The sequence below is a fragment of the Synchiropus splendidus genome, chromosome 13 (genome assembly GCF_027744825.2).
Source record: "Synchiropus splendidus isolate RoL2022-P1 chromosome 13, RoL_Sspl_1.0, whole genome shotgun sequence".
Taxonomy (NCBI): Eukaryota; Metazoa; Chordata; class Actinopteri; order Syngnathiformes; family Callionymidae; genus Synchiropus; species Synchiropus splendidus.
In genome coordinates, this window is record NC_071346.1 from 9,136,225 (window position 1) to 9,163,300 (window position 27,076).

Consider the following 27,076-nt stretch of genomic DNA (forward strand, 5'->3'; position numbering starts at 1 on the left):
GACCGGGAAGCTGGCCTTTGATCAGATTCCGTCGCCCCTTTGTTTTCCTTGCTGCTAGACTATTAAGTTCTCCTTTATTGGTTTGACAAGCTCACCTGCTGTAAACACACAGCCATTATTCATATCTCTTCTGCCTCCAACTATCCCATATCCATATTTACACTTCCGTTGCTCCTCCCCGCCGCTGCAGTTCAGCTAAGGCAGCATTATAGCGCCGACTCTCTCCGTGCTCTCTGATACTCTTGCCTTCCTCACAAAGGAAGCGACTCCCTTACCTTTTATTGTTTCCTTTTTTTCTTTGGGGGGTGATGTATAAAACATGGTGCCTCAGGTAGAGGATGTTGGGTAGGAAGCTATGTCCCCCTAAATGGCCAGCCTTGTGCATGCGCCTAACACTTCACTGAGCAATCTGTCAACATGTCAGCAACACATGTTTTGTAAAAAGCCTCTGGTGGGAGCCAGGGGAAAAAGGCACTCCTGCCAGACCAGAGAGGAAATGCTTTTTTCTTCTCTATGCAGTGGATTTTCTATTGCTGGTGCTCGGTCCCACGGGTTCCCCACCACCACCACCCTCCCTTCCCCCACACGCACGCCCGTTGTCTGCACTTCAGAAATTTGAACTGGGGACCCTCGAGGGGTTTTAGGCGCAGGGTGGGGGTTGGCCTAGCTCCCTCTTTTTCAGATCGTATGAAATTGTGAAGGTATATTGTGGCAGGTCCCCGAGCGGTCTTTTCTAATACCTGAGTTTCTGGCAAAGCTGGAAATTACCAGCGGCTCCCCCGAGGGACGGCTTTATCCACACCAGGAAGGGGAGCAGAACTCAGTGGGGAGGTTACTTAATGCATGGCTGAAATAAAAGAATTTCTGATAGACAGAGGCTGAAAAGATAGATTTTTTTTTCTTCTTCATCCCCCCTCTAACTCCCTATCCCTCTCTTTTCCCTCCCCTGTAGTATAGTTTACTACTCTCTGCCTCCTCTTGAAGGGTTCGAGTTTAATAAACTTTCAGAGGATCCTGCTGGTGCAGACAGCTAGACAAATACCCCTGTGTGTTCTCTTTTGTCGGAGATACAGCTTTTTGTTATATTCTTGCAAATTTGATTTCTCCCTCTGTCTTTCGTTTTCTCCGCCGCCCTCTGTCTCTCTCCCTCGCTGCATTTGTCTTCATCTCCCACTTCTCTCCATTCGCCTTCAGCGCAACACACACACACACACACAACCAGTACACAAAGTCAAACTCTGTCACTTGTCGTTGAGTTTATTGTTTCGTCTGTCTCTCTGTTCTCCCCCTCTGTGCTCCCTTTTGTTTTGTGTATGTTTTGTTGTATTGTGCAGAGGGGCTGAGATGCAGGGCGAGTGTAGACAGTTTGCCCCGAGTGAAGAGAGCACGCCAGCACCCTCGGAATCCTTTTAACAAAACATAGCCGCCTGTTTACACAGTCAAGATCGAAAAAAAATCACTGTTAAAACACACCTCTTTCATTTTATAGACTCCTATACCACCTCAGACGTGCCAAATGCCCTTTTCCTTGGTAATCAGCACCTAGTCCATGGATCATTAATCTCTGTTCATAACCTCAAAAATTCAGCTTCTCTCCCCCGTACCTTCCCCGCCTACACTGTTGGTAAATAATTCAACCTTTTCCCTGTAACAAGTGCAGGCCTTAATGGGGACTAGTACCTGTAGTCGGGATAAACAAGGCAGCCAGCCTCTCCAGTGAAACAGAGGGATTTGGGCTTCATGAGGGCAGAGTCGTTTCCTTCTGAAAGGCGGCGTAGACTGGCTGACATTAATTAAACCCTATAGGATAAAGGTTATCTGAGGCCCAGAGAAGCAGATCGTGTGCATGCGAGATGTTGCGTCTGTCGAATCTTAATCAAGACTTCTTGTTGAAGTGACATGTGAAAGGCTCCGGGATGTTGTTTGCGGCGTCTAATCTGTGAATCAGTCAAAATAGAACCCGCTCAAGCATCTCACACTTTCACCTGTAATTGATGCAAAGAAGGTTGAACCTTCTGGTTGAAGAGAAGCGTATCGGCTGGTGGTCGGTGTGTCCCTTCACCTGAAGCCCTCCCACTGTACCCCCGACCCCCTAGAGACTCAGCCGACTAACCTGAGCTTAGCATGGCGCTCAGGTTCTGTGGTTCATGTTTAGCAAATTACCCAGGAGACTTTGCATCACCTCTGTGACTGCACTGTACGCATGGCTGTCTGGATTATATCCGCCATCTCCTCCCTCGTTCGATAAACAGCTACTGAGGTGACGATCACCTTAGGAACCTGGAGAAGTTCGCTGAAAGAACAAAGAAGTTTTCTTCAGTTTTCAAATGCAGGTCAGGGTTAATAGGTTACTCTCTGCTGTCTTTAGGTATGAACATGAGTGGCACCCAACAGTCTTTGGGTTGCTCTACAATTCGGATAGACTGGTCATATTTTCCTCGCTGTGTGCAAGAGAGTTCCATGATGCTACTGCTACCTGCTGTTCCGTTAAGGTCATTGCTCTTTAAGATATTTCAAATGCAAAATAAAGGTAAAAACGGTGATAAAATCTGAAAATATCATGAAATAAATGCAGTGTTTTGAAGAACATTGTACATCTTCATTGATAAAGAAAGGCAATATGGAAAGTAACTGTAATATAGTGTTTCTTATTTTTAGATAAATGCAAGTGGCTTGTGTTTAAAACAAGCCATCTGCTGTATTTATTAGTCTTAAAGTACATTCTGGGGGGTGCAAAACTCTAGCTCCAGTTCGCATTCGTTTGTTAGCCTCTTGTTAGCGTGAGCTCAGTGTCAATTCGTCGCAGTGACTTTTAAATTGTGATATAAAATTTTAAAACATAATTACATTTCTGATCACATAGAAATATAAATTGCATCTCATTAAAATAAATAAATAATAATCAACCTATATTTGTCAACCGACGATGATGATGTCATAAATGCCCATATCGGTGCCGATAAATCGGACCGGAGCTGTCTCTGATTTTGCTTTCATAATCCATTTGTTCAATGGGAAAGAGACTTTATGGACCTCTGTATAGTTAGTTTGCGGCCCATATCTGGCCCACAGGCCTCAGGTTTTGGTCAGCGGCTGGAAATGTGGGTGGAACTCACTGAAGAAATTGTAGGATACATTTCCAGATGACTGTCCTTGTTTCATTCGCTCTAGTTGATTTGACAGTCGGAGACGCGTGAGAGACGGAAATGGCGAGGCAAGTTTGTAATTCAGCCGGCACAGAGCTCTTCTTCTGGAAGCAGATGAGCATAATCGCTGTAAAAGTGAGAGGTGTATGAACTGGGATTCTGCCATAACCCTGAAAGTTTTCAATGAAGTCAGTCGGCTCGCAAACTTTTTGGCAAAACAAACCAAAGATTTTTTTTTTTTTAGCTAATAAATAGATAAACAGGAATAAATCAATGTGAAGTGATGGATGAATAAGTAAAATGCCCTGTAGTCATTTGTCTCGTTGTGTTGAGGCTTTATATTCCAGCCCTGTTCTGCAAATGAAGATGAGGGTGAGGGCACAGAAGGAACTGACTCACACACCAGCGCCTATGTGTGTGTTTTCCTAATATTCAGTCGCATTAAAGCTCGCTGATGAGCTGCTGAGATACCGTCAGATAGACAATAGAAGGCGAAACAAAGCAAACCCCTAAATCTGTCTGCCATTTGTGCTCACATACTGTACACACATGTCATGAGTATTCTGGCACGTTCCTGGGCCAGGAAAGTGTTGGTCGGGGGCCTAGCCCATCCTCTAGAGACCCACAACCCCCTCACATACACACATCACCATCACACACGCACACACACTCCCCACCACCTCCTGCCTCCTCCCCCTTCCTGTGGAGTCTGTGGACACATTCTGAGGTGACAAGGTTGAACACCGCTTTGTAAAACCTCCCACTTCACGAACAAGAAGAAGTCACAGCGTGCGCCTAAGAATTTCTTTAGGAAGAGAAGGGAAAATAATGAGGATGAGGGAATGAGATCAGACAAATTATTGGGAGAATCTTGCCACAGCTTTGTTACTTTGCTGTTGGTTTACTTCAACATTGATCCACCCATCCATCTGTCTTGCTTTGCCTTCGTCGACTTCTCTGCCTTTCTCTGTCTTGGATTTGAGAGCTGAGGAGCCTTCTGGCTGCAGCAGAGAGGGGATGAAGATGTTTATTCATCTGGAGGGTATTAGAGCCATGATTAAGGAGAGGGGGAGTTGTACGGCTGATGCGACGTCTGAATCGCTGGTTCGTCGGCCGCCTGCGGGACTCTGGCCAATACAATGGGAAAAACAAGAAGAAAGGGGGAAAACTTGTAGCAAAATCTCCGAAGAGCGGAGAGAAGTTTGAGCTGTCTTTCTCCCGCCTTCATTCCCGGGTCTCACTCTCTCTCTGTCCTCGCAACTCGGCTAATTATTAATGAATGCGGTTTTTGTTGAACCTTGGAGAAGTGTCAGCGCCGCAGTCACTGAGGGTTAAGAAATCTTGACATTTAAGACAGGGATGCGTGAAAATACATGGTCTTGCTTGAGTTGATGCTTGTTTTTCTTCCCCACCCGCTCCTCGCGCTCAGATGCATGTTTTCTTCTCCCTCCTGTCTCAGGTTGTTTTAACACTGACAAGCCGGGATGCCGCTGATGCGATATCAAATGGAGCCCCGGTATTTTAATCAGGGGAGCAAAAGATCACAGGTCACGCCGCTGTGAACCAAACGGCCCCTTTAGAGCCCGTCTTATACTGCTGACCTTCCGTGTAGAGTCTAGACCGAGGAGGTGGAGCTCAGTGTCAAGTGGCTGGGTTTATCTGTCCTGCAGTGTTAAAATAAGACAGCTATCAAATGTGTTTTTCAAGAGCATAAAATTATTCAGTAAAGTCATGAGTGACAAATATTATATTATAAATAATATTTTGGAGATGCAAGGTGAAGTGGCAGTTGTATAAAAAAATAGTGCATGAACAAATAATGGTTTAGTTTTTATTATTAAAATGCAATTGGTCACAAATGATCAAAATGGTAATAGAGTATTTTTAAATGAAGAAAAATGAGTCCAGATAACTCATAATGGTGATGAATAAATTAGGTATAAACTTGAGTCATGTGTAGATAATAAGTGGGATTAAACATCACATGACAAATACTAGCAATAAAAAATCATGAAGATAAAATGATTCATTCTTCAACTCATTTAATGAGAATAAAAGTCCGACTATGGCATGGTGACACTTTAGTTATGAGACTCAGAAATATGTTTGAAAGTAGGTGATGAAAAAAGTTTGTAGAATTTCTCTTCAGTCTGGGTAAAAGGAATAATTACATTGCGGGAAGTTATTTAAGGAAATACTTCTGAAAAAAGTTGACAACATCTCTTTTATTTATAGTATATAACACTTTTTTATATAAATTAAATATCATCTATCATCTATCTTTCCATTTATAGTCTAATTCAAGGAGCTTTTTTCGACTTAAATAGCATAACTATGAAGTGTGTTTGTGTGATATAATAAGGCGATGTATATAACGTCATAAATCTCTATTCCAGCCTTCCATTTCCATTTTTTCTGTTCATCTTTTTCTCATTTTCAGCTCTTGTACGAAGCTAGAATCTTCAGATCCTGTGAAACATTTCAAAGCCTTGTTTGAAAGAGAATCATTTGTAGCAGGAATTAAAAACCTCTGTGAAACGCTGGTCTTAAGAAGTCAAAAATAATACCATTGATCAATTTGTTTTATAACTCGACAGACTGCGGTTCATTTGGGTTTCTTAGATGGTGGTGGATGCCCAGTGATCCAAAGACAAATCTGCGTTTTCGGTGGTGATGAGAAATTACGTTTTAATTTCCACCAAGAGAACGAGCTGAAACACAAAAATACTCCTTCCTATATACTTCCTATTGAATCCCGGCCCACTCCCTCCCCCCCTCTAGGAGTGAGGCAGGTGGTGAGGGGTCACGCTGAGGGACAGATTGTCGTCCTCCTCTCTCCTCTTGGGAGGCGCACTGTGGTCACCGGTGCAGCCAAGACCTGGGGAAGTGACTCCTTCCTGTTTGTGCTTTCCTCTACCTAAAGGGGTTCACAGTCCGAGCCACCAGACGCTCAGCGGTGGGGGACATCACACCAACAACCCACACAACTGGTAAACAACCCAGCATTTGAAACACTTCAATCTCACTGAAATATTTAATCATCTGATGCGTTCTAAAAAAGAAACAAAAGGTTGAAATAAAGTTGCATAAATAACCATATCAAACAGCCGTTTCCTGCCGCAGAAACGGATATCTAAGCCTTTTATCAGTGTTTTATTCAAATCAATGTGATGTAAAAAGTGCGGTGCTGACCTCTGTGACCTCTGCAGAACTCTGACAGAATCTCTGGCACGCTTCCACGACTTCAAACGCTGACTTTAAACGCTCATTTAGCGGGGAAACTCGAGGAAGAACTCTGGCTTGTTTGCAGATCCGTCACATGGATCCTTCTCTGTCACATGTAATAGCTCATGGGAAGAAAAAAATAAAAGGCCTAGTAAAGGATGACTGGCCGTCCTACTTTTCTTTCGCCGGCCCTCCATTTGTCTAACTTTCCTGGGGTGCCACTGGGGTGCCGTGATTTCTGGGACAGTGACCAAGTGCTCCTGTCTGAGCTGGGGGACGAGGGTAATGTGGACAAAGTAGTTGACACTTTGCCGCTTCCCCATGGTTGAGAGACAGAGCCTCCATAATGGACACCCAGACACAACGACACTTGATGTTCCAGCTCTTTGTCCGTGTGCATTGGTACTTTCCCTGTTGGTGTTCTGTTCTGCCGTGGTTTCTTCCTCCTGTAAAAGATAGCGACCGTGTTCCTCCAGTTGTCTCACACTCTCCAGTCCTGTACGGTGGTGGGTTTGATTGATCTGCTGCTGGGGCGAGAGGGACCTGACATTTCTCAGCGATGTGTAAAAACATATTGTGTTTGCTAAGGAAAGGGAGTAAAAAGGTGGAGAAGCGGCAAGTTTGCAGGCAAGGCTATTAAGTTTTATGGCTTCCATCACATAGGCTGGGATTTGTTCTGCATTTATGGCCTCGCGAGTACGACTTGTGTATGTTGGTAAACGCTCATCAGAAGCAAACATGTTGCGCAGTCAAGTCCGTACAATTCAGCCTCCCCCATTAGATTCCAATAGCTCAGTTTATAATGATTGAAAACAGTGATTTAAATTACGGCTTGTGGGCCGAGTGTGACACGTCATCTGTTTATAATTGGCCCAGAGCAGGCTCCATTCGGATCATGAGAAATGGACCACGGCAGCACATCTAGTATCTGATATCCGGAGCTGTTGTTTGTGTTTTTGTGTTCTTACTTATATTTGAAATCAATTTATCTTTTTATATCTTTATTTTTTTTGTAGCTCTGTTTGTATTTTTGTGCTATGATGCTTACATTTTCTTTAAACTATATTTACTGTCCAGAGATCCTCAATCTTCGTAGGTGTTACAGTCCGACCCGCTTCAACTGACACTTAGCAAATGCTTATATTTTGTGAAACCCAGCCTGGAAACGTCTACTGAGTTCTTCTTTTATAAATAGTGAATGCAAAATCTCACAACAGATCCGGGATATAATGTGGCCCCTGGGGAAATTCAATTACCCACCTCTGCTTCAGTAAATGAGACAGTTGATCATGTTTAAGAAAACAAAAAAAAACAGTTTATAGCTGAGAAATATAAAGCTATGCTGAAGTGACTGGATTTACGTAACTATTTAATCTCTAAAAACTCAATGTTGAACCATTCCTAGTTGTAACCATTTCAGTAACACTAAAGATTAGGGGACAACACATAAACTATTAATAAATTAATTACTTATGTATTTATGTTTATTACTCTGTAAGTATGGTGCTGTTTTGGGTAAACTTTCGGTGGTTTCACTTCTTTATAATGATTATTTACTGGATAATATGCTGCAAATACACGTACGAATAAGTTCTTTATTTAGGTTATTAAATCTGAAGTGTGACCAAAATTTCAGAAAAATAAATAAATATGTTTTTAACAGCTGAAAATGGAGGTTCACATTTTACATTACAGGAGGAGCTATGTCATCTGTGAGCCCCTTGGAGTAGAGCCTGCTCTGAACAGTCTATTGAATCGGATCTGAAGCTCACTTTCTGGGCGACTTTTTTACATGGCGACACTGCCTCAGCGCTTCATTTCCGCACACAGAAAAAAAAATCCCGTCTCCTGACTGCCTATTTGATGTTAAGCGATTGTGTCACAAACACGGCAGCACATAATAGTTGTTGTGCAGACGCGCGTTGTTATTTAGGCGTCAGAACAGGTAAAGCATTAAGATGACGCTTGTCGCCTCCTGGGAAACTTCCTCCAGTAAATGCAGAGAGATGTGTGAATATGAAGCGAGGTCAAAGTGTTAGATCAGACAAGTTGTCAGCTTTTTGTTTATTCGTCGAATCCCTGTTCCCTCATGTGCCACAAATACAAATACACAAACATATCTCTTATGACAACCAGCACTCATAAATCTCTGCTACAGCGGAATGGAAGATAAGGTTTCGCGCCTGAAAGCCTGGTCATCTCTTGGCTTCTCGGGGATGGCTTTTGAACAAAGTGGCGCGTGCTATAGAAGTGGCAGATGACTGATAGCAAAGCACTTTTCTGATAAGATAAAGTCCTGGACCTAGATAAGAGTTGGGAATCCTGCTGCGGCAAGATGTACTCTGTTGCTGTGAGGCGACGATAAGCCATCTTGAACAGCATCCAGGACGGTCCAGGCAACTGTTGCGAGTTATTCCCAAAACCGGCTCCATGAAAGGGTTCAGCAGGTTTTGGAACCTCGCGTTGGAAAGCAATGTGGCTTTCTGCATCAAGTTCATGTGTGCTGACCGCTTTCTGTTCACACTAGTGCGGACTCCAAATGACACTAACTGTCATGTCTGGTATAATATCAGAGGTTTGGTGGGTTTTAGCTGGCCCCTCTGCCCCTCTGTTAGTTAGTAGTGGGTACACATTTACGCTCCAACACAAATGCAGTGTGTTAAATTAAGACGTTTGAGGCTGGAGAAAGCATGCAGCTCGGTGTATAAATAGCAATCTGACCTATTCGCAGCTTTAGTGGTCGTCTTAGAAAGTGTTTACTCAGCAAACAGATGTTGAGAAAGTCGGAGGAACTTTGCAAAGGTTAGACTTTCAGGAACTGTTTAAGTAGGAAGCCAGAAACTTGAAGTGTACGTGAACTACTGAAGAGCTGAGTGTGTACACTACTAGCATGAAGGTCTGACATGTTTTAGACCAAGATTCTCCCCGAGGAGGGCTGGCACAGTTGTTTTGTTCCATATAGGAGACATTTAAAAGGAGGAAGAGGGAGGGGTTGGGGACACAACTCCCTGAGAGGGACAGGCCTTAAGATGGAGGTCTTCCTCCCAGGACGTGACAGGCTGTTGGCTTGAGGATGCTCAGGAAGGCCTTGGCAGCCCAACAAAGACAGCCCTTCAGCTGCAGGGTGTAGTTTTTCAGGCCCCAGCATCCCCTTTGGCAGCAGCACAGAGAGCGCTGGCGTGCACAGGCCCCCGGCCCGAGAGACAGGGAAGTAAGGCCCGTTCTTTTATTTACTCAGGCTGCGGCTGAGGCCTGGGTATTTCTTGTCTGGGTGAAGGAGGAAAAAAACAAGTCTCTCTCTGTTTCCTCTCGAGGTCCTCAGTGGAAGATTGCTCTTTCATCCACAGTTGTTCACACACTTGTTTTGGCCATTGCACTTGTGTCTGCGAAGTCTATGAGCACATGAATGAGTGTAAAATGCTTTTTTTTTCCCCCCTGTTTTTGTGAGTGGGTGTGCAGTGGGCAGATTTTGTATCTGTGCAACTAAAACAAAGCCACTAGAGTCTCGCTGGGTGGGAAAAGAGCCCGCAATATGCAGTTATGAAAGTGTGGGATTATTTTTAGGTTCCTTCAAACTCACCAAAATCAACTCGACATGAGGCAGGGTGGTGACCTGACGTGACATTTTACAGTCTTGACTGGCTACGAACCCAGAACAAAAAATGTATGTGGAAATAAAAAAATTAAATAATAATTAAAGTGCTATTACACTTTAGTAGGGTAATTATGCGAAATGTTAGTTCCTTATGAGTTTATTATTTACCATTAAAAAAAATAAGAAAATAATTTGAAAAAATGTCAGTTTGCCTCCTCTCTTGCTAAATACAAACACAGTGGTCAGACACGCCAAAACAAATAAACAAAAAAATAATAAAATTAGAAAACATTTAACTTGCATCATCAACATTTCATAAAAAATTTGCAACCAACCATCATAAACATAGGCATAAACATTATAAATACAATATTGAATATTAGAAAAAATGTTAGTTTTATACCGATAGATCGAAATTTTAATCTCAATTAATCGCACCAAAGAGTTAACTCAACTGTTAATGGCAAATTAGTCACACATTTTGTATATATGTTCTAAATAAAACTTAGAGGAAGATTTTATCAACACAAGGTGTCATCCTTGAACCATGTTTTTCAGCCTCTTCAGTGCCTCTGAGGTGATTCTAAAGAACGTTCTTGACAGCATCTGTTATGTTGAGCTGTTGTAGTAAACAAATGTTGACATGAAGAAAGCATTATTGCCCACTTGTGTGTTGAGAAAATCTCCCTTTAAATTACATTAAAACAGATGCAAAATGTGTGATTAATTTGCCATTAATTGTGAGTTAACTCAGCTTTGGTGCGATTAATTGAGATTAAAATTTTCATCTATTGACAGCACTAATATTTTCTTGAACATTTCTATGGTAGCATAGATTCCTGCGTAAAAACGTACTAGCCACAGTCGAGTAAAAATACTATGCATCAATTAAGCAGGGAAAAAAGTGAGGGATTGTTTTGACAGCCTGCTCATGTCTCAAGGCAAATCCTCCCTCATTTAATAAAGCAGAATTTCATTTAGCCTTGTGTACAGGCCCATTTATTTGTTTGTTTTATACTATTGTCTCAAAGCCAATATGTTTGACTGCAAGGCATTGGCTGGGGTCATTCTTCTTGCACTGTCTTCTTCTACTACACCCTGCAAGGCAGTGTAAGAGAGGGCAGATCCGCCCCCTCTGTGGAGGAGGGCACTGCACTGAGTCACCCATCCTCCCTCAAACCTTACGAGAGAAGGAGAGAAATGATCATGCAAGTAAATCCGGATAGGGTTTCTTGTTTATTTTCTAGCGTGTTTGCGCGCAGAGTGGGCGCCCTGCCAGCTTTAGGAGGTTTTTCGGGAGGGCCTCGGTGTGGAGGTGGGTTCTCAATGTGCCGCTTTCAGCAGTGTGGAGGGGCAAGGGAATGGCCTCCGACCCCATCTGTTTCCTGAAGATAGGCCCTGATGGGGGTAAGTGCTCAGAGAGGGCATCATATCCTGACAAAGGGCAGATCTCCCACAAAAACAAGAGAGAGAGAGAGAGAGAGATTTGTCAGCTGAAGGAGAGTACAGGATCCTGGAAAGAGCTCGTGCTTTTCCTTAGTCCCCTCCATAAATCTCTGCCGTTTCCTCTTGTTTTTCCAATCCGCGCTTTTGCCTTTTGACATACTTTTTTTCTTGTTTTAGTTAGGTAAGGAAGTTCGCAGCACTCAGCAGAGGGAAGAAATGGTCTGTAACCTTTTGAACTTTCGGAAAGTGTTGTCCAGTGTTTTCTATTCTTATGCCTGCGCAAAAGCAACACTGGAGCGGAATGTCAGCAGATAAGCCAACTACACAGGGAGACATTAGCGTAATGGTCATACGCGTGGGAGCCGTATAGTCGGTTGACTTGTGTTCCCTGGTCAGTTTCTGCACCTGCTTGTCCTTGAATCATATGGTCAGCCATTCTTCTGTCTTCCTCTTCCTGTCTTCCTCCTCCTCCTCCTCCTCCACTCACCCTCCTCATTTTATTTGCTTTGCCAACACCTCTAACCTCATTATCGCCTGGTTCAGCCCTGAGTGTCACTCCATGATACGATCCTCTGTCAAATCTTTTTATGGGACAATAAGCAGCACCTAATAATAGCAGCAACTTCCTTTGCCACTTGGGCCTTTCTTTTATTGTGAGATATCATTTTGAGATATTAATATATTTAACATGGGATGCTGATGTAGGGGTAAATGAATGATGGCAACCCCAAAAAAAGTATATAGAAATAGAAAAAACATATATTTTATTAAGTCGTAATACAGTGTAGTTTGAAAATTTCACATTTTTAAAAATAAATATTGAGTCATAAATGCTCAACGTTATTATTTGTAATTTTTTATGTAATTTTTTTTATATTAAATACAGTAAATGTATTTGCCGTTGTAGAAACATACATTAGCATTTAAAATGTCAAACAACTAAAGATGAAGATGAAAAATATGTGTTGGAAAATACAGTAGGGTGTTGGGCTTCATGACTTGCCGGCTGTTTCCTGGGAGAAGAATCATTTCTAAATTGCATGGTAACAATGGTAGTTTTACAAAGTGGATGGATCCTACTGTCGAAATGAAAGTATAATTAAGCGGGAGTGATGTAACATATTGTTTGCTAATGGAAGTCATGAGTCACTGATCATAATCCTGTAAAACCGTTTCTATTTATAGAACTCAGTGTCTACAGAAAACAGCACAGTAAACCAGTGAAATTGTTTGTCCTCAATACTTTTTCACACCTTCAACCTTATTTGGTCTCTGGTTACTTCCTCTTTAGCGTCTGCACTTTACATTCACACTCATGACTGTTCAAGAGTTGTTCTAATGCTCCTCGTACTTGCTCCATGTTTGTCCAGTGTCTGAAATCTTTGCTTTAAATGTCAAAGAAAATGTGTTTTGAGTCTCAGTGGGAAAAGCCATTACACGGCCACATGCGAGCTTCATTGTAGTAGAAGTATTGTTGCTTGTTTTACTCTCTTATTATACTTGCAATATACAGATTTAGGACTAAGGTACACTATTGTCAAAGCAAATTATAAGAACTAATGTCTCCCATTATTATGATGACAGATAGCAGTGTGGTTTTCTTTCTCTACCTTTTATATCTGCATTGAGGGAACAGTTTTCTCACATTTCTTCTTGGCTCCTGTTTTCCAGACGGTGCTGATATTGAGGATGACCCTACCTGTTCTTGGCCTGCATCATCTCCTTCAAGTAAAGATCAGACTTCGCCAGGACACTGTGAGGACTATGATTTTGGGGAGGACGAAGGAGGCCCAGGTTTGCCATACCCTTGCCAGTTTTGTGACAAATCCTTCAGCCGACTAAGCTTCCTCAAGCGCCACGAGCAGAGCCACGGTGACAAACTTCCGTTCAGCTGTACGTTCTGCAGTCGTCTGTTTAAGCACAAACGTAGCCGCGACAGACACGTCAAGCTTCACACCGGTGATAAGAAGTACCACTGTGGCGAATGTGACTCTGCCTTCTCTCGAAGTGATCACCTCAAAATCCACATGAAAACTCACACCTCCAATAAACCCCACAAGTGCCCTGTGTGCCGCAGAGGCTTCCTCACCTCGAGCTCTCTCCACGGCCACATGCAAGTCCACGAAAGAGGGAAGGATGGAAGCAGAAATGATGAATGGAAGCTGAAAGAGACCCGCAAATGCAGCCGCTGTGAGGAGGGTTTCGATGTGCCAGAGGAGCTGCAGAGGCACATCGCCGAGTGCCACCCTGAATGCTCACCGTCGGAGGATGGAGGCCTGGGTGCCACGTTGCAGTGCATTTACTGCCATGAGCCGTTCAGCGACGAGGGTACCTTACTGACTCACATTGACCAAGCCCACAGCCGAGACCGGAAAGGGCACACCTGTGCGATCTGCTCCGAACACTTTCTCTCCGTCGAAGATCTCTATGCCCACATGGACGTCCATCAACTACCCGAATCGAGTAACCATAGTAACAGCCCCTCTTTGCTCACTGTGGGTTACACGTCTGTCTCCAGCACAACTCCCGACTCCAATCTGTCTGTCGATAGCTCCACCATGGTAGAAACGGCACCACCTGTCCCCAAGACGAGGGGGCGGAGGAAGCGGGCCGGTCAGAACACGTCCGATATCGGAGGACGCTCATCCAAACAACCCAAGGTTTCGTACAGTTGCTTCTACTGCAACAAGCAGGTGTTCTCAAGTTTAGCCGTGCTGCAGATTCACATGCGGACTATGCATCTGGACAAGCCAGAGCAAGCTCACACTTGCCAGTTTTGTTTGGAGGTTCTGCCTTCTTTGTTGAACTTAAATGAACACCTTAAGCAGGTGCACCACGCCGAGGGCCACGCCGCCATGCTTGCGAACTTACCGGACGCCCTGCTTCAGTGCAACTTCTGCCCTGAGGTGCTGAGTGATCTTAATGCCTTGCAGGAACATATTCGCTGTTCCCATGGCTTTCCCAGCCCAGTGGCGAAGGAAAGCAATGCCTTTTTCTGCCCGCAATGCTTCATGGGCTTTCTGACTGAGAATACCTTAGAGGAGCATGTTCGTCAGACTCATTGTGACGGTGGGAGCCTGCGCTTTGACTCTCCGCTCGCAGTTACTCCCAAGGAGCCTATTGTCGAGGTGTATTCCTGTTCGTACTGCACCAACTCTCCCATATTCAACAGCGTGCTAAAGCTAAACAAACACATCAAAGAGAACCACAAGAACATTCCGCTGGCGCTGAACTACATTAACAACGGGAAGAAATCTCTGCGCACTCTCAGCCCTGCGTCTCCGATATCGGTGGAGCAGGCAGCCATGCTGAAGCAAGGCGGCTCGGCCGCACACACTGCCAGCGAGTTTATATGTAACCAGTGTGGAGCCAAGTATACAAGCTTGGACCTTTTCCAGACTCACCTCAAAACTCACCTGGACGGCCTGCAACCTCAGCTGACGTGTCCACAGTGCAACAAAGAGTTCCCAAACCAAGAGTCCCTGCTCAAGCACGTGACCATTCACTTCACCATCACCTCAACCTATTATATCTGTGAGAGTTGTGACAAGCAGTTCACTTCAGTCGACGACCTTCAGAAGCACCTTCTTGACATGCATACCTTTGTATTCTTTCGTTGTACATTGTGCCAAGAGGTCTTTGACTCGAAGGTCTCCACGCAGCTCCACTTGGCTGTGAAGCACAGCAATGAGAAAAAGGTCTACCGCTGCACGTCTTGCAACTGGGACTTCAGACACGAGACCGACTTGCAGCTACATGTGAAGCATAACCACCTGGAGAACCAAGGTCGCGCCCACCGATGCATTTTTTGTGGCGAGTCCTTTGGCACCGAGGTTGAGCTGCAATGTCATATCACCACGCACAGCAAGAAGTACAACTGCCGTTTCTGCAGTAAGGCCTTTCATGCTATCGTGCTGCTGGAGAAGCATCTGAGAGAGAAACACTGTGTTTTTGAGGGCAAGTCGCAAAACTGCGGTGCTAATGGTAATACTGGAAGCGCTGGGGAAGGCCAACCTAAAGAGGACGTGGAGCTTCAAGGCCTTCTTACAAACAGTCACGGGACGGGCCCCGCTGGAGGAGCAGTGGTCGAATCCCAAAACAGCCACGATGGAAGTGAGGAGGAGGTGGACACAGCTGAGCCCATGTATGGTTGCGACATATGTGGGGCGTCGTACACCATGGAGTCGCTCCTGACCAACCACCAACTGAGGGATCACAACATCCGACCTGGGGAGAGTGCCATCATGAAGAGGAAAGCTGAGATGATCAAAGGAAATCACAAGTGCAATGTCTGCTCCCGCACCTTCTTTTCCGAGGCTGGTCTTAGAGAGCACATGCAGACCCACCTTGGGCCTGTCAAACACTACATGTGTCCTATCTGTGGGGAGCGCTTCCCTTCGTTGCTGACTCTGACTGAGCACAAGGTCACACATAGCAAAAGTCTGGACACAGGAAGCTGCCGAATATGTAAGATGCCCTTGCAGAGTGAGGAGGACTTTCTGGAACACTGCCAGATGCACCCCGACTTGAGGAACTCCCTGACGGGCTTCCGCTGTGTGGTTTGCATGCAGACCGTCACCTCGACGTTGGAGCTCAAGATTCACGGTACCTTCCACATGCAGAAGACTGGGACCATGTCCTCCAACCAGCCCATCGGTCGGAATAACGTCATATCTCAAAACCAGCAGCACCACCATTCCCAAAAGCTATTCAAGTGCGCCTCTTGCCTGAAAGAGTTTAGGTCCAAACAAGACTTGGTGAAGCTGGACATCAACGGACTGCCGTACGGACTCTGCGCGTCTTGTGTAACAGCCGCCGGCTCCAAGAGCTCCAGTCCTACAGTCAATGGCGGTCGACAGCAGCCGCAGGGGGGCTCTATCACCCCTGCAGCGACCACTGCCCAGTGGACCCAAGGAGAGAGCGTCAGCCCTGAAGGAAAATGCAAAGCTGTTTCCTCTTCGTCCTCATCTTCATCGACGTCCTCCACGTCCGCTGCAAAGACAAGATGCTCAAGCTGCAATGTGAAGTTCGAGTCCGAGGCAGAGTTGCTGAATCACGTCCAGACGGTGCACCGGGACCAGGCAGGCGACAGCAACAGCGGTCAGCTGAAGACCCCCCAGATGTCCCCCATGCCCAGGTCGAGTCCATCCCAAACTGAAGAGGTATGAAGCCATCTGTCGTCCCAGCTAATATTTATTGAATTAAAATGTTCTTTTTTTCCCAGTCAGAAAAAAAAGAATCTGCGTCATGGTATTCTAACAAGGGTGTTTTACTAATCTCATAATGCCCTGAAAGCTGAACAATTTTTATTTGTGGTTAAGTGCATCCAAAATAGTGCTTCTGTTCCTCACCGGAATAATAAGATTAATGTTGAATTATTGCTACCCTTGTAAGGAAGGCTAATGTTAATTGGTAAGATTACACTGCTTTTTTTTCACCCCCCACAGAAGAAGACCTACCAGTGCATCAAATGCCAAATGGTTTTCTACAGCGAATGGGACATCCAAGTTCACGTTGCCAACCACATGCTCGGTAGGACCCGCTTCTCTGTTTCCGTCCTGCAGCTTTGAACTCAATAGTATCTGCACCATCATCTTAAAACATGTGACCTTGTATACGCTGTACCCATCTGCCACTAAACTCCATCCAGTCCTCATCATAAAGCTTGAAAAGCAAAACTGTTGAGTTACTCTAAAGGTTTGATATGATATAAATAATAAAATATTTGACCCTGTCTCATTTAGGCTCACACGTATCTGGATCACATCACCAAATAGGTGGAATTATTTTGATACTTCCCACTGCATCCCCAGTGTTGTGCGTTCATTCCGCCACCCTTTTTCCTTTTGCATGTGAATGGTCAGCTGTCATTGGTGTGCATGTTTGTGGGGCTGCAAATGATCCAGAGAACCGTAGCAACGCAGATCAGATCCCAACGCTCCACTCTTTTGACCGGAGAATATTTTATTTCATCGTTCTTCAAAGGTGTGTTGCTCTTACCCGCACAATTACCAAGAGTCTGTTGGATGGTTGTAATTTGTATGCAGGTGGAATCATTTGAAAAGAGCAGACAATTGGAAACAGGTTTTCTTGCCTGCAGTAAGTAGGTGTCTGAATTCTGGTCTCACATTCCTTTATTCATTCATTTATTCAGCTCGTTTGGCGGCTCTTTCATTACACTGCATTATCTGTTGTCTTCAGTGGGAAAGAGACTCATTGATCTGGAACCAAACCGCCTCTCTGTTTGGGACACGCTTCTAGGCGCAGGTGAATTTAAACACGGTGGGCAATTCTATCAGGACCGGTAGGCAATTCTATCAGGGACCCACTGTTTGTGCATAAACAATCAGGAGCATGTGATTTGTGATTTTGATGCTGCAGTGTATTTGCGCTGGAGAGAGAGAGAGAGAGAAGCCGAGGGTGTGTAGGTGTGTATTTTGTATTCATCTTTGCGATCTGCTCACCCACTATTCTACTGGGGGTGCCTAATACAGTACCATGCCAGCATTAGTCCTTTCTCTAGCAAAGACAGGCACGGAGCACACTGGGAGGGTAGAAAACAAACCCCCCTACTGGTTACTTTATGTCTTTCAGCTGCAGAAGCACACAGTTTCTCCGTAATAGTGGAATTCAGACAGCTTAAGATAACAGGAGGACAGGTGATTGGGTTATTGTCTGATGTCTTACTTCTCTGATATGCAATTGTTTTGTATTCAGCGTGATCACAGGTTTCATCGGACGACTAAATGGGATTTTTCTTTGGCTGCGATTGTTTCGTGGTCTCTGCAGTGAAGAGTGAAGTAGGGCTGCAACCCACCATTATTTTCATTGTCGGCAAATCTATTCATAGTTTTTTCGATTAGTCGACTGATGGCGATGACCTTTGTTTGGACCTATTGTGAATTTTTGGTTCACCAAAAGTTGCTTAAATCATCTCACTGCGATACTCCAGACACCATACATTATTAAACAAGTATATTAAAATATGGACATGTATTAACCCTGTGAAGCATGAAGCATAAAACAGTTGACAGAGAGCTCCAGTTCTTTAACACTGAGCTCTTTATTGGTCCCTGAGAAGAATTTAAAATCATCACTATACACATATGTATCGCATATAAAATAGTCTTATTTGAATAATAATCTAAAACAATGTGTTCCCTGTCGCTCCCTTGTTCAGTTCTGGTTATTATATTTAGAAGGAGGAGAGACACTGAGGACACTTCACTACATCACTGTAAAAAAAAAAAATCACGCTAGTAGCGCAGATGTGTCGTGTGTGACATCATTAAAAACAAATCAATCTCCTCTTACAAGTTAGCTCCGTGCTAAGCGACATGCTAGCTGTTAGCTTGAGAGTGTGTGGCGTAACTTTCTACCATGGTGTCAGAGGGGTTTGATCATCCTTGAGACAAGTTATCTTCGCAAACAAACACTACGACCCGTCGCCGCCCGAACTCCTACGTCACTGCGACTGAGGCGCTCAGTCGGAGGTGGTGATGCAGAGCCACAGGCGCGCAGCAACGGCAGCGTGTTGTAGTTGGACCTCAGTCAGGAACCAATTAAAGGAACAGAAATGAACATATCTAAATGATTCCAGAGAATGTGGTATTTTCTCACTGCTTCCGAATAACAACCAGTTCTCGATGCCCATCCCGCGGCCCGTGTGTGTTTACACCAACAGCAACACGACGCACCGATTTTGACGTGGACTCATTTTTATTGTCGGTATTAATCGATGAGTGAAGTAGAAGGAGACTAGAAGTAAAGCTCTCGCTTAATGTCGAACGGGGTCAGGTCCGACCCGGGCTGTAATCACGGCAAGGCTAATCTGAGCCAAAAACCCGATCTGGAAAAGCTCTAAATACCTTTCCCGATGAAAAAGGGACACTATCTCCTTTTAATGGCCATCTGCACTGGAGAGGGGAGACAGAGGCTGGGGTCATCTCCGCTCAGCTGTCAGCGTTATTAGCGTAGGTAATGGAGCAGACGCTGGATTCATGGGGGTGTTGTTTTCGACCGTGCCCCGCTCTGTGGTGTCAGTTCTCACTGATAACTCTATATATAGTGAGGTGACGTGACATAACCGTAGCGCTAAGTGTATGGAACAACAAACCCGAGCCCCTCTTTCAGACGACTCGGTGTTAGCTTGTAATATAATCCTGCAGCAAAGCCTCCACTCCTGGAGAGCGGGGCTCCACCATGCTGATGGTGCTTCTGACCTGCTCAGACTTGGGACCCACTTGACATTTTGATGTGATGATGAAGATAAATGAAACAGATGAAGGTGTCCATGGGTGTGGATTGGTATGTTGCAAACCTCCAACCGGGTCTGTGAACGATCCCACGTGTCTAAAGATGGAGGTCGCAGCCTGCTAGGGCCCAGATGGATCAGTACACATTTGCTGTACAGCTGGTCGCTCTGTTTGGGGACCTAGTGTGATCCTCCTATGGAGAAAAAAATGATATCACCACCATCCAAGGAGCAATTTAATAGCAGGCCAGAAGACAGCTGGCCACTCTTTACTTTAGAGTTTTTTGGCATGGCACACTGACAGAATTGAGGGTGTCCGATTTTTCTCCAGAGACACACAGAATTATACGGCTTTCAGATGACGGCGCCACTTTGAAATCCTGAGTTGATACTATCGTTCAGATTAAAAAAGAATTCCGTCTGCCATCTCGAGATGCAGAAACTCTGTTTAATGGCAGCGCCTTTTTTTTTTTTGTTCTCAAAGTCATCATGTTTTTAAGACCTTTCAAGGTCTTTCATTGAGACAAAAGCCTGTTTGGTTTTAGCAGCGTGGCATCCTGCCACCCCATTGCTTCACTTTGACCCAACTGTAAACTATGACATTTGGAGCCTCATAGGGGGCACATTTGGCCCATTTATCGCACCGTTTCAAATGTCCCTGTGTGGATTTCAGAGCCATGTTGTGAAGCACAGACTCTGTCTTAAAGGGGTTTGAAGATGCTCCTTTTGATTATATGTCCTTGCAATCAGATCCTCAAGGTTGGTCTCTCCGAGCTTCTGGGGGACAAAAGAAAAGTGAATCGGATCTCAAATTGAAGTATTTTGGGGTCACCTCTTTGGATTCTGTCGCGGCGGTGGCAGCTTTAGCTCAAAGCCAAATCAGGGAGGAGCCTTCTTTCACAGAGAGGAGCTGGTGGCCTGGTCAGCGCAGGCATCGCGGGTGGGGGGGCACCGAAGGGGCGGAAAGGGAAAGGCACATTTGCTGTACAGCTGGCCGCTCAGTGTGAGACAGGCACTGTGGGCTGTTGCAGAGTTGGAGAGGAAAGTGAGAGGTCTCCAGCTTTCTGGTTCCTCCACCTCTCAACTGTCCTCTGCTTCTACCTTTTGTCTCGTCCGCCCCTCGGATGAAATGTTTGAGGCGCACTCAGTGAAGAGTGCGGCTGGATTATTTAAAGCCTGCTTTGTCCCTGGCTTCAGGCTGCAAATTACCACTGACACATATTTTACATTTTTACTCCCTCGTGCAAGTTATTCGCTGTCTTGATTCTGAAGGCCGTGTCACTGTTCTTTATTAGATCTCTATCCCCGTCATTGTGTCTGCATCTTTCCTCACGTTCCCTCAATTTCTGGAATCGATTTTCAGACGGAAAACACGTGTCACTGGTTAAAAACAAGCCCGTTTTTTAACTGAGAGGCGGCTGGATCCAGACATCCCTGCTAAGACACATGATCACACCTATGAGTCGGACCAGCAAGTGGAGACAAAGGAATCCATGCGTGGCGTATAGCGAGTGTGATATCTGCCGGCTTTTATTAATTGGTGATTAATAACACCTCTCTGTTCGTTAGCGCAGTCACCTCCCGTGCAGCCAAGTGTGTTGCTGCTAATATGCAATTATGCGCACCTTACTGCTTGTTACATTATACCTCTCCACGACTAATGTGGCATCCGCGAGGAGAATAGAAAGCAGAGTGAGCTGTGAAAGGTGCTGTCGGTACCATTCTCACTTCTGCCTTGTTACCTACCTGGCTACGTTTTTTTTTGTTTTTTTTCACAAATTCCTCGACGCAACCAGGAGACTGCATGAAAAGTTTTACAGCATTGCAGAGACTGTTTTGCTCTTTGGCTGTGTTTTTGTTGTAAAGCAGAGGTAATTGACATCACCGCGGGGATGCTCTGTTGCTAGGCCAGACAAGCTGAGTCTGATGTGGTCCTTATCTATTGATTTTCCTGACATTTCCCCGCACCTCACAGACTAGGCCAACGTGTGAGAAAATCTCTGATCCTGTCAGTTCATACTGCCGGTTTATACAAACTCAGGGGCGAACATCTGCGGTGGAATTGGGAGTTTGACGTCCGCATTTTGTTCAAATGAATATAAATCACCTACAATTTTTGGGTTTGCTGTTTTCGGCAGCATGTTGTCACGCAACTGGACTAACAATTTTAACCATATTACTTGTAAGTGCAGTAGAAAATGAACAACTATCTTAGTAGAGAGTGTGTGTACGTTGGTATCTTGCAATACGATACGTATCCCAATACAGGAGCAGTGATACATAGCGATACTGTAAGTTCAGCAGTATATTGAAATAAGGACCATTATTTTACGGGGGTGAAATCAGATAAAGCAGTATCATGTGCATGACAACAAGTTTATTATTATGACATCAGTCCAGTTGAATTTCGCAGTACAGCACAGGAAGGAATCGCTTATTCACAAAATAACTTTTAAATAATATGAAATATGTCACAAATGCAGCAGCATATCCAAACGTCTATGTATTAAATATCAATATCGACAATGTAAAATATCAAGACACTGTCACACAATGAAGTACTTCAGCAAAAATATCAGTACAATGTTGTGGGATCAAGTATCGCGATATTTGAGTGTATTGATATTTTCTTACTCCCCTGTATCAGGTGTTTTAGTAAATGTTAAGTCGCCTTGAAACACATGAAGCTTTGAGTCTGCTACATCCCCACACCCCCCCCCCCATTAAATTCTTAAATTGGACATTGGGACGCCGAAATATTCTCGTGTCGCACTTTAAAACACAGATTTTTAAACATGATGTTTACTGTGGAAGTTGAGATAAAGTGGGAGGGGATATTATCCCTCCCTTTTTGGCTACCTCCAGGCTGTGACTCATTTTAGACCCCTATTGCTGTGAGTCACTTTGGATAAGAGCGTCTCCGAAAATACATGTACTGTAGTGGTAATATGAGCTGGGAAAATGGAAGCGATTTTGGCAAGCCTTTTGTGGTGGTGACGGCGAAACGTTTGGTAAAGGCGCAACTATCAAATAAGAGTTGCAGCCACTTTTAAAAAGCTCCTGTCCAACTCAGGGAAAGGTCTGACCACCTCCATAATAGCTGGGACTCCTTGTGCTTCATGGTATCTTTTATTGATATACAGGAGGGATCTCTCTTTAGAGTGTTAATGCCAACCCTTGTTCTGAAGAGAAGCCCATAAATACTGAATGATCAGAATTAACCTCTGCATTACTCGACCTCCCCACGGTCCCCGAGATGTCACCAAGGCCATCGCTGTATGTGCCCCCCTGGTCTGATGGGGTTGCTTAGCAGTCCGACTGGAGGGGGGCTTATGGGAGAAGTGCAAACAGACAGTCCTCCCTTAGTAAAGGTCAGCGCTGCAATCTACACCTCTCAAGTCCCAGTCTGGCCCTGATGGGACTCGGGTTCCGAGCATGCCTCCGCTTGACAAAAGGGGAGAGTAACAACCTGGCGGTGATGGTGTTGAACCTTGTCGCTCTTAGAGGTTGTCAGCGCCAATAACGTTGCGAGAGATTCCGTCTAACATTTACTTTGAATGACAAGTGCGGTCGCTCTCATATGCTTCGGGACATAAAGTGTCAGTGTTCTCGCCATTGTGCGCTTCATGGGTGCTGAGAGATTCCTTTTGGAATGCAAACTGAGTCCAAGAAAAGTTTTTTATGAAGCTCAACGGTGGTTAGCCAAAGTGCTATGTAACGAATGACCATGCTCATCGAACTTTTAGTTTGTAAATAGCAGACCAGGGAGGGGTGTGGGGTTCTGAAAGGCCCCCCAGCGTCAGAGCCTTAATAATCATGTGAGCAGCGCTGGACTTCATTACCCTCCTGTTCGACAGGCCGAGTGCCAGCCCGGATTGCTGGCTGGCTGTGGCAAGGTCAACGGCGGAGGAAAAACCAGTTACTGTGTTACTCTGGAGCGGAATGGAGAGGGGCGACCATCTGTCAGCTCGGGCCTGCCATACCCACAGAGCAAATGGACACGGGCGGCCAGAGGAGAGGCCACAGACACCCATAGAGCTAAAACCCAGTGAGCGTACCACTGAGCCACGGACGCAGATCCAGCCAAAGAGCCGGGCCTCGCTACCACTAAAACAGCTCACACACAATGCAGCGCCGATGACACTATCACCAAGAAATTTGGCAGGAAGCTATGTCTGTTTATGCTTGTTTGTTTTTTTTTTTTTTTAGTGTCAGCACACTATCGGGCCCCTACTGTTTTTAGTCCAGATGGCAAACTATTCGATGAAAGTCTGAAAAAGTTTGGTTTGGCTTGCCAACAGCAATTGTTTTAATCATAGTGCATCTTTCTAAAAAAATAAAAACTGTAGACCTTGTGAGTGCGAAAAAAACAAAAAAAAACAAAAGGAAAAATGTTTTTAGTTGACATTTCGTTTTTCCGTAGGGACCCATTTAAGATCCAGTGGATGCGGTGTGTTTTCTCCCCGTTGACCGTACAAACAACTCCGTCACTCACACAACTCTCTAATGTCAGACTCTTTCATTCCAGACTCCTCTCTGTGTTTCACCTTGCTTGCCTGTTTGTTGGCCCATGTGCTTCTTTGTGAGGACCTTTACGATGCCCTCTGGCCAAAGTAGAAGAACCCTGTGGAATGTTCCAAAGCTCTCTAATAGGTTTCAGGTGCCGTGGGCCACCAGCCAGCCCCCCGCCATTACCCCACTCTGTGTCTTATGTGATAGGACTCCCTGATCAACTGTCGAAACCGTGCCATTTCTCCTCTCAATGAGAGTCGCGCCACAAAATGGATGCCCACTTCTGTGTACTGTCAGTCGCCCTTAGTCATGATTTAGTCCCTATCAGGGAGATGGACTGTTTTCAAACACGTAATGCTGACTCAATATGTGAGAGATTTTTGTGTTTTTTAATGCCAAAATAACCTTGAAAATCCAACCGTGCTGAATTGGCTTTTTTATTTACTGAGAAATACCAGCTGTGAAGTCATTTGAGCCTTTTTTTTTTTTTTTTAACAAACATTCCCAGGGTTGCTTCTATCTTTTATTGCACTTCAGAAGAAGAGTGTGAATATAAAAAACTTTGATTAAAGCTGCAAAAGCTCTTTAGAAGATATATATTTTTGGCGCTAACTAATTCAATCATAATTCTCCGAACACAATAAAAGTTCCGTGAGGGAAATGACAGCAAACACAGCTATATCCCCAATTATATCACATCATGTGTGAGGTTTAGTAGTAGTAGTATGCCATTTTGACTGCGGCAGATTACGTATTTTGGTCTGATGGACTATATGCACAGGGATTATCTGGCAATTGTGAAGGAATTTTAAAAATAAATAGATAAATGAAATAAAGTAAAAAGTCCACATCATGGTTTCTCACTAACACCTGGTCAAAGTGGTATTGTTTTTGTGTATTTATAAAGATATTTATTCCATCTTTATAAATATACAAAGCAATTTATGTGCAATAGCGAGGGGCCAGAACAGGTTCTGACAGTAATATTTTGGGGGCTAAATTGTTAACCCAGGAGCTGGATTCAATAACTAAAATCCAACTTTTGCATCCCAGGACGACCATCGATCGTAAGGATGGTGTTAGTCCAGTATCTACAGTCATCCAGAGCTATACTAAGCAGCAGCTAGCAGAGAGCGCTAACAAGTTAGCACCGGGCTGCCAATTCTCTCGTAGCTGGCATAAAACTCTCACAATAGAAGCTTTTGTCGGGCCACGCTGCCCATTTATATATATATATATATATATATATCTTGTGATACGATACGAATCCCGATACTGGAGTGGTGATGCGATACTTTACCATATATACTGTTAAGTTCAGTTCATAATATTTCTTAACAAGAGCCATCATTTTAAGGGGGGGAATCAGATAATGCTGTACAATATTATGTGCATAAAAGCAAGTTTATTGTTGTGAATCGGTTAAATTCCACAGTTCGACAGGAATGAATTACTCCCTTTATCAAACTAAATAACTCAGGTGTACAGAAAGAAAACAGTATTGTTATATTATTATGTTATATATATTTTTTAAATGAGGAATTGGATGCCACTTTCTGCTACACACAAAAATGTACATCGGCAAAAGACAAGATGCATTGTGACTGGCTGATATGTACTGATTCATTACAGGCGATTTACACAATAATCTGAATCCTTCTTAGAAGAAAACGAAGCACCACGAAAGATACATTTATTCATTTAGAGCGAAAAATGTGAATCCATAAACAAGCTTTTCCTCCTTTAAACTGGACACATTATCCAACGATGACATCATCGCCATGGGCCAGAAGAAAGTCAGATGGCTTATCGTCCGATTGTGATGGGGTGTGTTAACTAGAAAGAAACCAATGACAGAAATCGAAAGCGTTCAACCAGTTTTAAAAACTTTTACGATGTTTACGGCGGTAAAATATGACTTAAATGTGGTTTAAAACGTGGGAACAGGACAGAAAATCTCCCTTCAAGTTCAGACCAACTCACAATTTGCCTCAGATGAACCAACTACTCAGCACATCCAAAGTTCCTCCTTGTTTTCTTCTTGCTGAAACTGAAATTACCGCCCCCCCCGGCTCGAGCATCAATATGCTCCGGAAAAACAGGGAGATGGTCCAGGGCTATTCCCGCCGCATGAATGGAAATCACACAGGAACTCCCTGGATGAAAGCCTTATTAGTTATTAAGGTTTAATGTTGATATCAATGCTTATATGTGTACTGGCGTGCGCCGCGCGGCTGATGTGGAATTGTCAGTGTGCTGCCGATTTAGGCGGGAATTAGCGTCCACCCAGGGTTTAATTAAGGGGATCTATTTCCATCTTGTTAGAAAGAGATAATGCGAGTGCTGCACGCATCATAGGCTGCTGTATTAAATGCTGCTTCCTGTAACAACATTGCATCCTTCTAGGACTGCAGGTGCTCGAAGAGAAGAGGAAGGAGGAAAAAAGTGGGAACATATTCATAACAAAAGCACAAAAAGCTCCCAGTCGGACGGCGATGTAAAAATATGCGGCGCAGTGTTAAGCGGTCACACGTCCTCTGCTCTCATACGTCTTGTTTCATTTCCAGCGTGACTGCGGAGTGTGAGCGCCGAGACGACACGAACTCTTTGTCTCCCCATTTGTACGGCGGCTGCCTTGAGACGCAAACCTTAAGCCACTGGCTCTGATTAATCTTTAACATTTATAATTACTCATTAAGTTGGAGAGAGACTTTTAATGCAGTCTTCCTTGAATGGAGAGCGGAGAGGACAACAGATCATTAGCTTCAATAATGAACGCGGATGAGGCAGATAATGGGCGATGATAGGTGAATACTGACAGTGCTATGAAATGAGGCGAGAACGTGTGGTAGCTATTCTTTGATCCACAGCCACGTGGAGAGCAGGTGGGAAGATGCT

The 27,076-nt window shown here is 44.4% G+C and overlaps 1 protein-coding gene across 12 annotated transcripts in view; it reads left to right on the forward strand.

Moving 5' to 3' along the window:
• Positions 1-27,076, forward strand: part of LOC128769813 (zinc finger protein 521-like) — a 109,432-nt gene that overhangs the window by 33,014 nt on the left and 49,342 nt on the right. For 8 of the 12 annotated variants that reach the window (XM_053883805.1, XM_053883810.1, XM_053883806.1 and 5 more), the window contains 3 exons: positions 13,084-16,574; positions 16,860-16,944; positions 17,157-17,189. In XM_053883805.1, the coding sequence (XP_053739780.1) occupies positions 13,440-16,574; positions 16,860-16,944; positions 17,157-17,189 (3,253 nt within the window). In that variant the 5' untranslated portion in view covers positions 13,084-13,439. The remainder of the gene's footprint in view (positions 1-13,083; positions 16,575-16,859; positions 16,945-17,156; positions 17,190-27,076) is intronic. The other 4 variants (XM_053883808.1, XM_053883814.1, XM_053883807.1 and 1 more) reach the window with 3 other exon arrangements.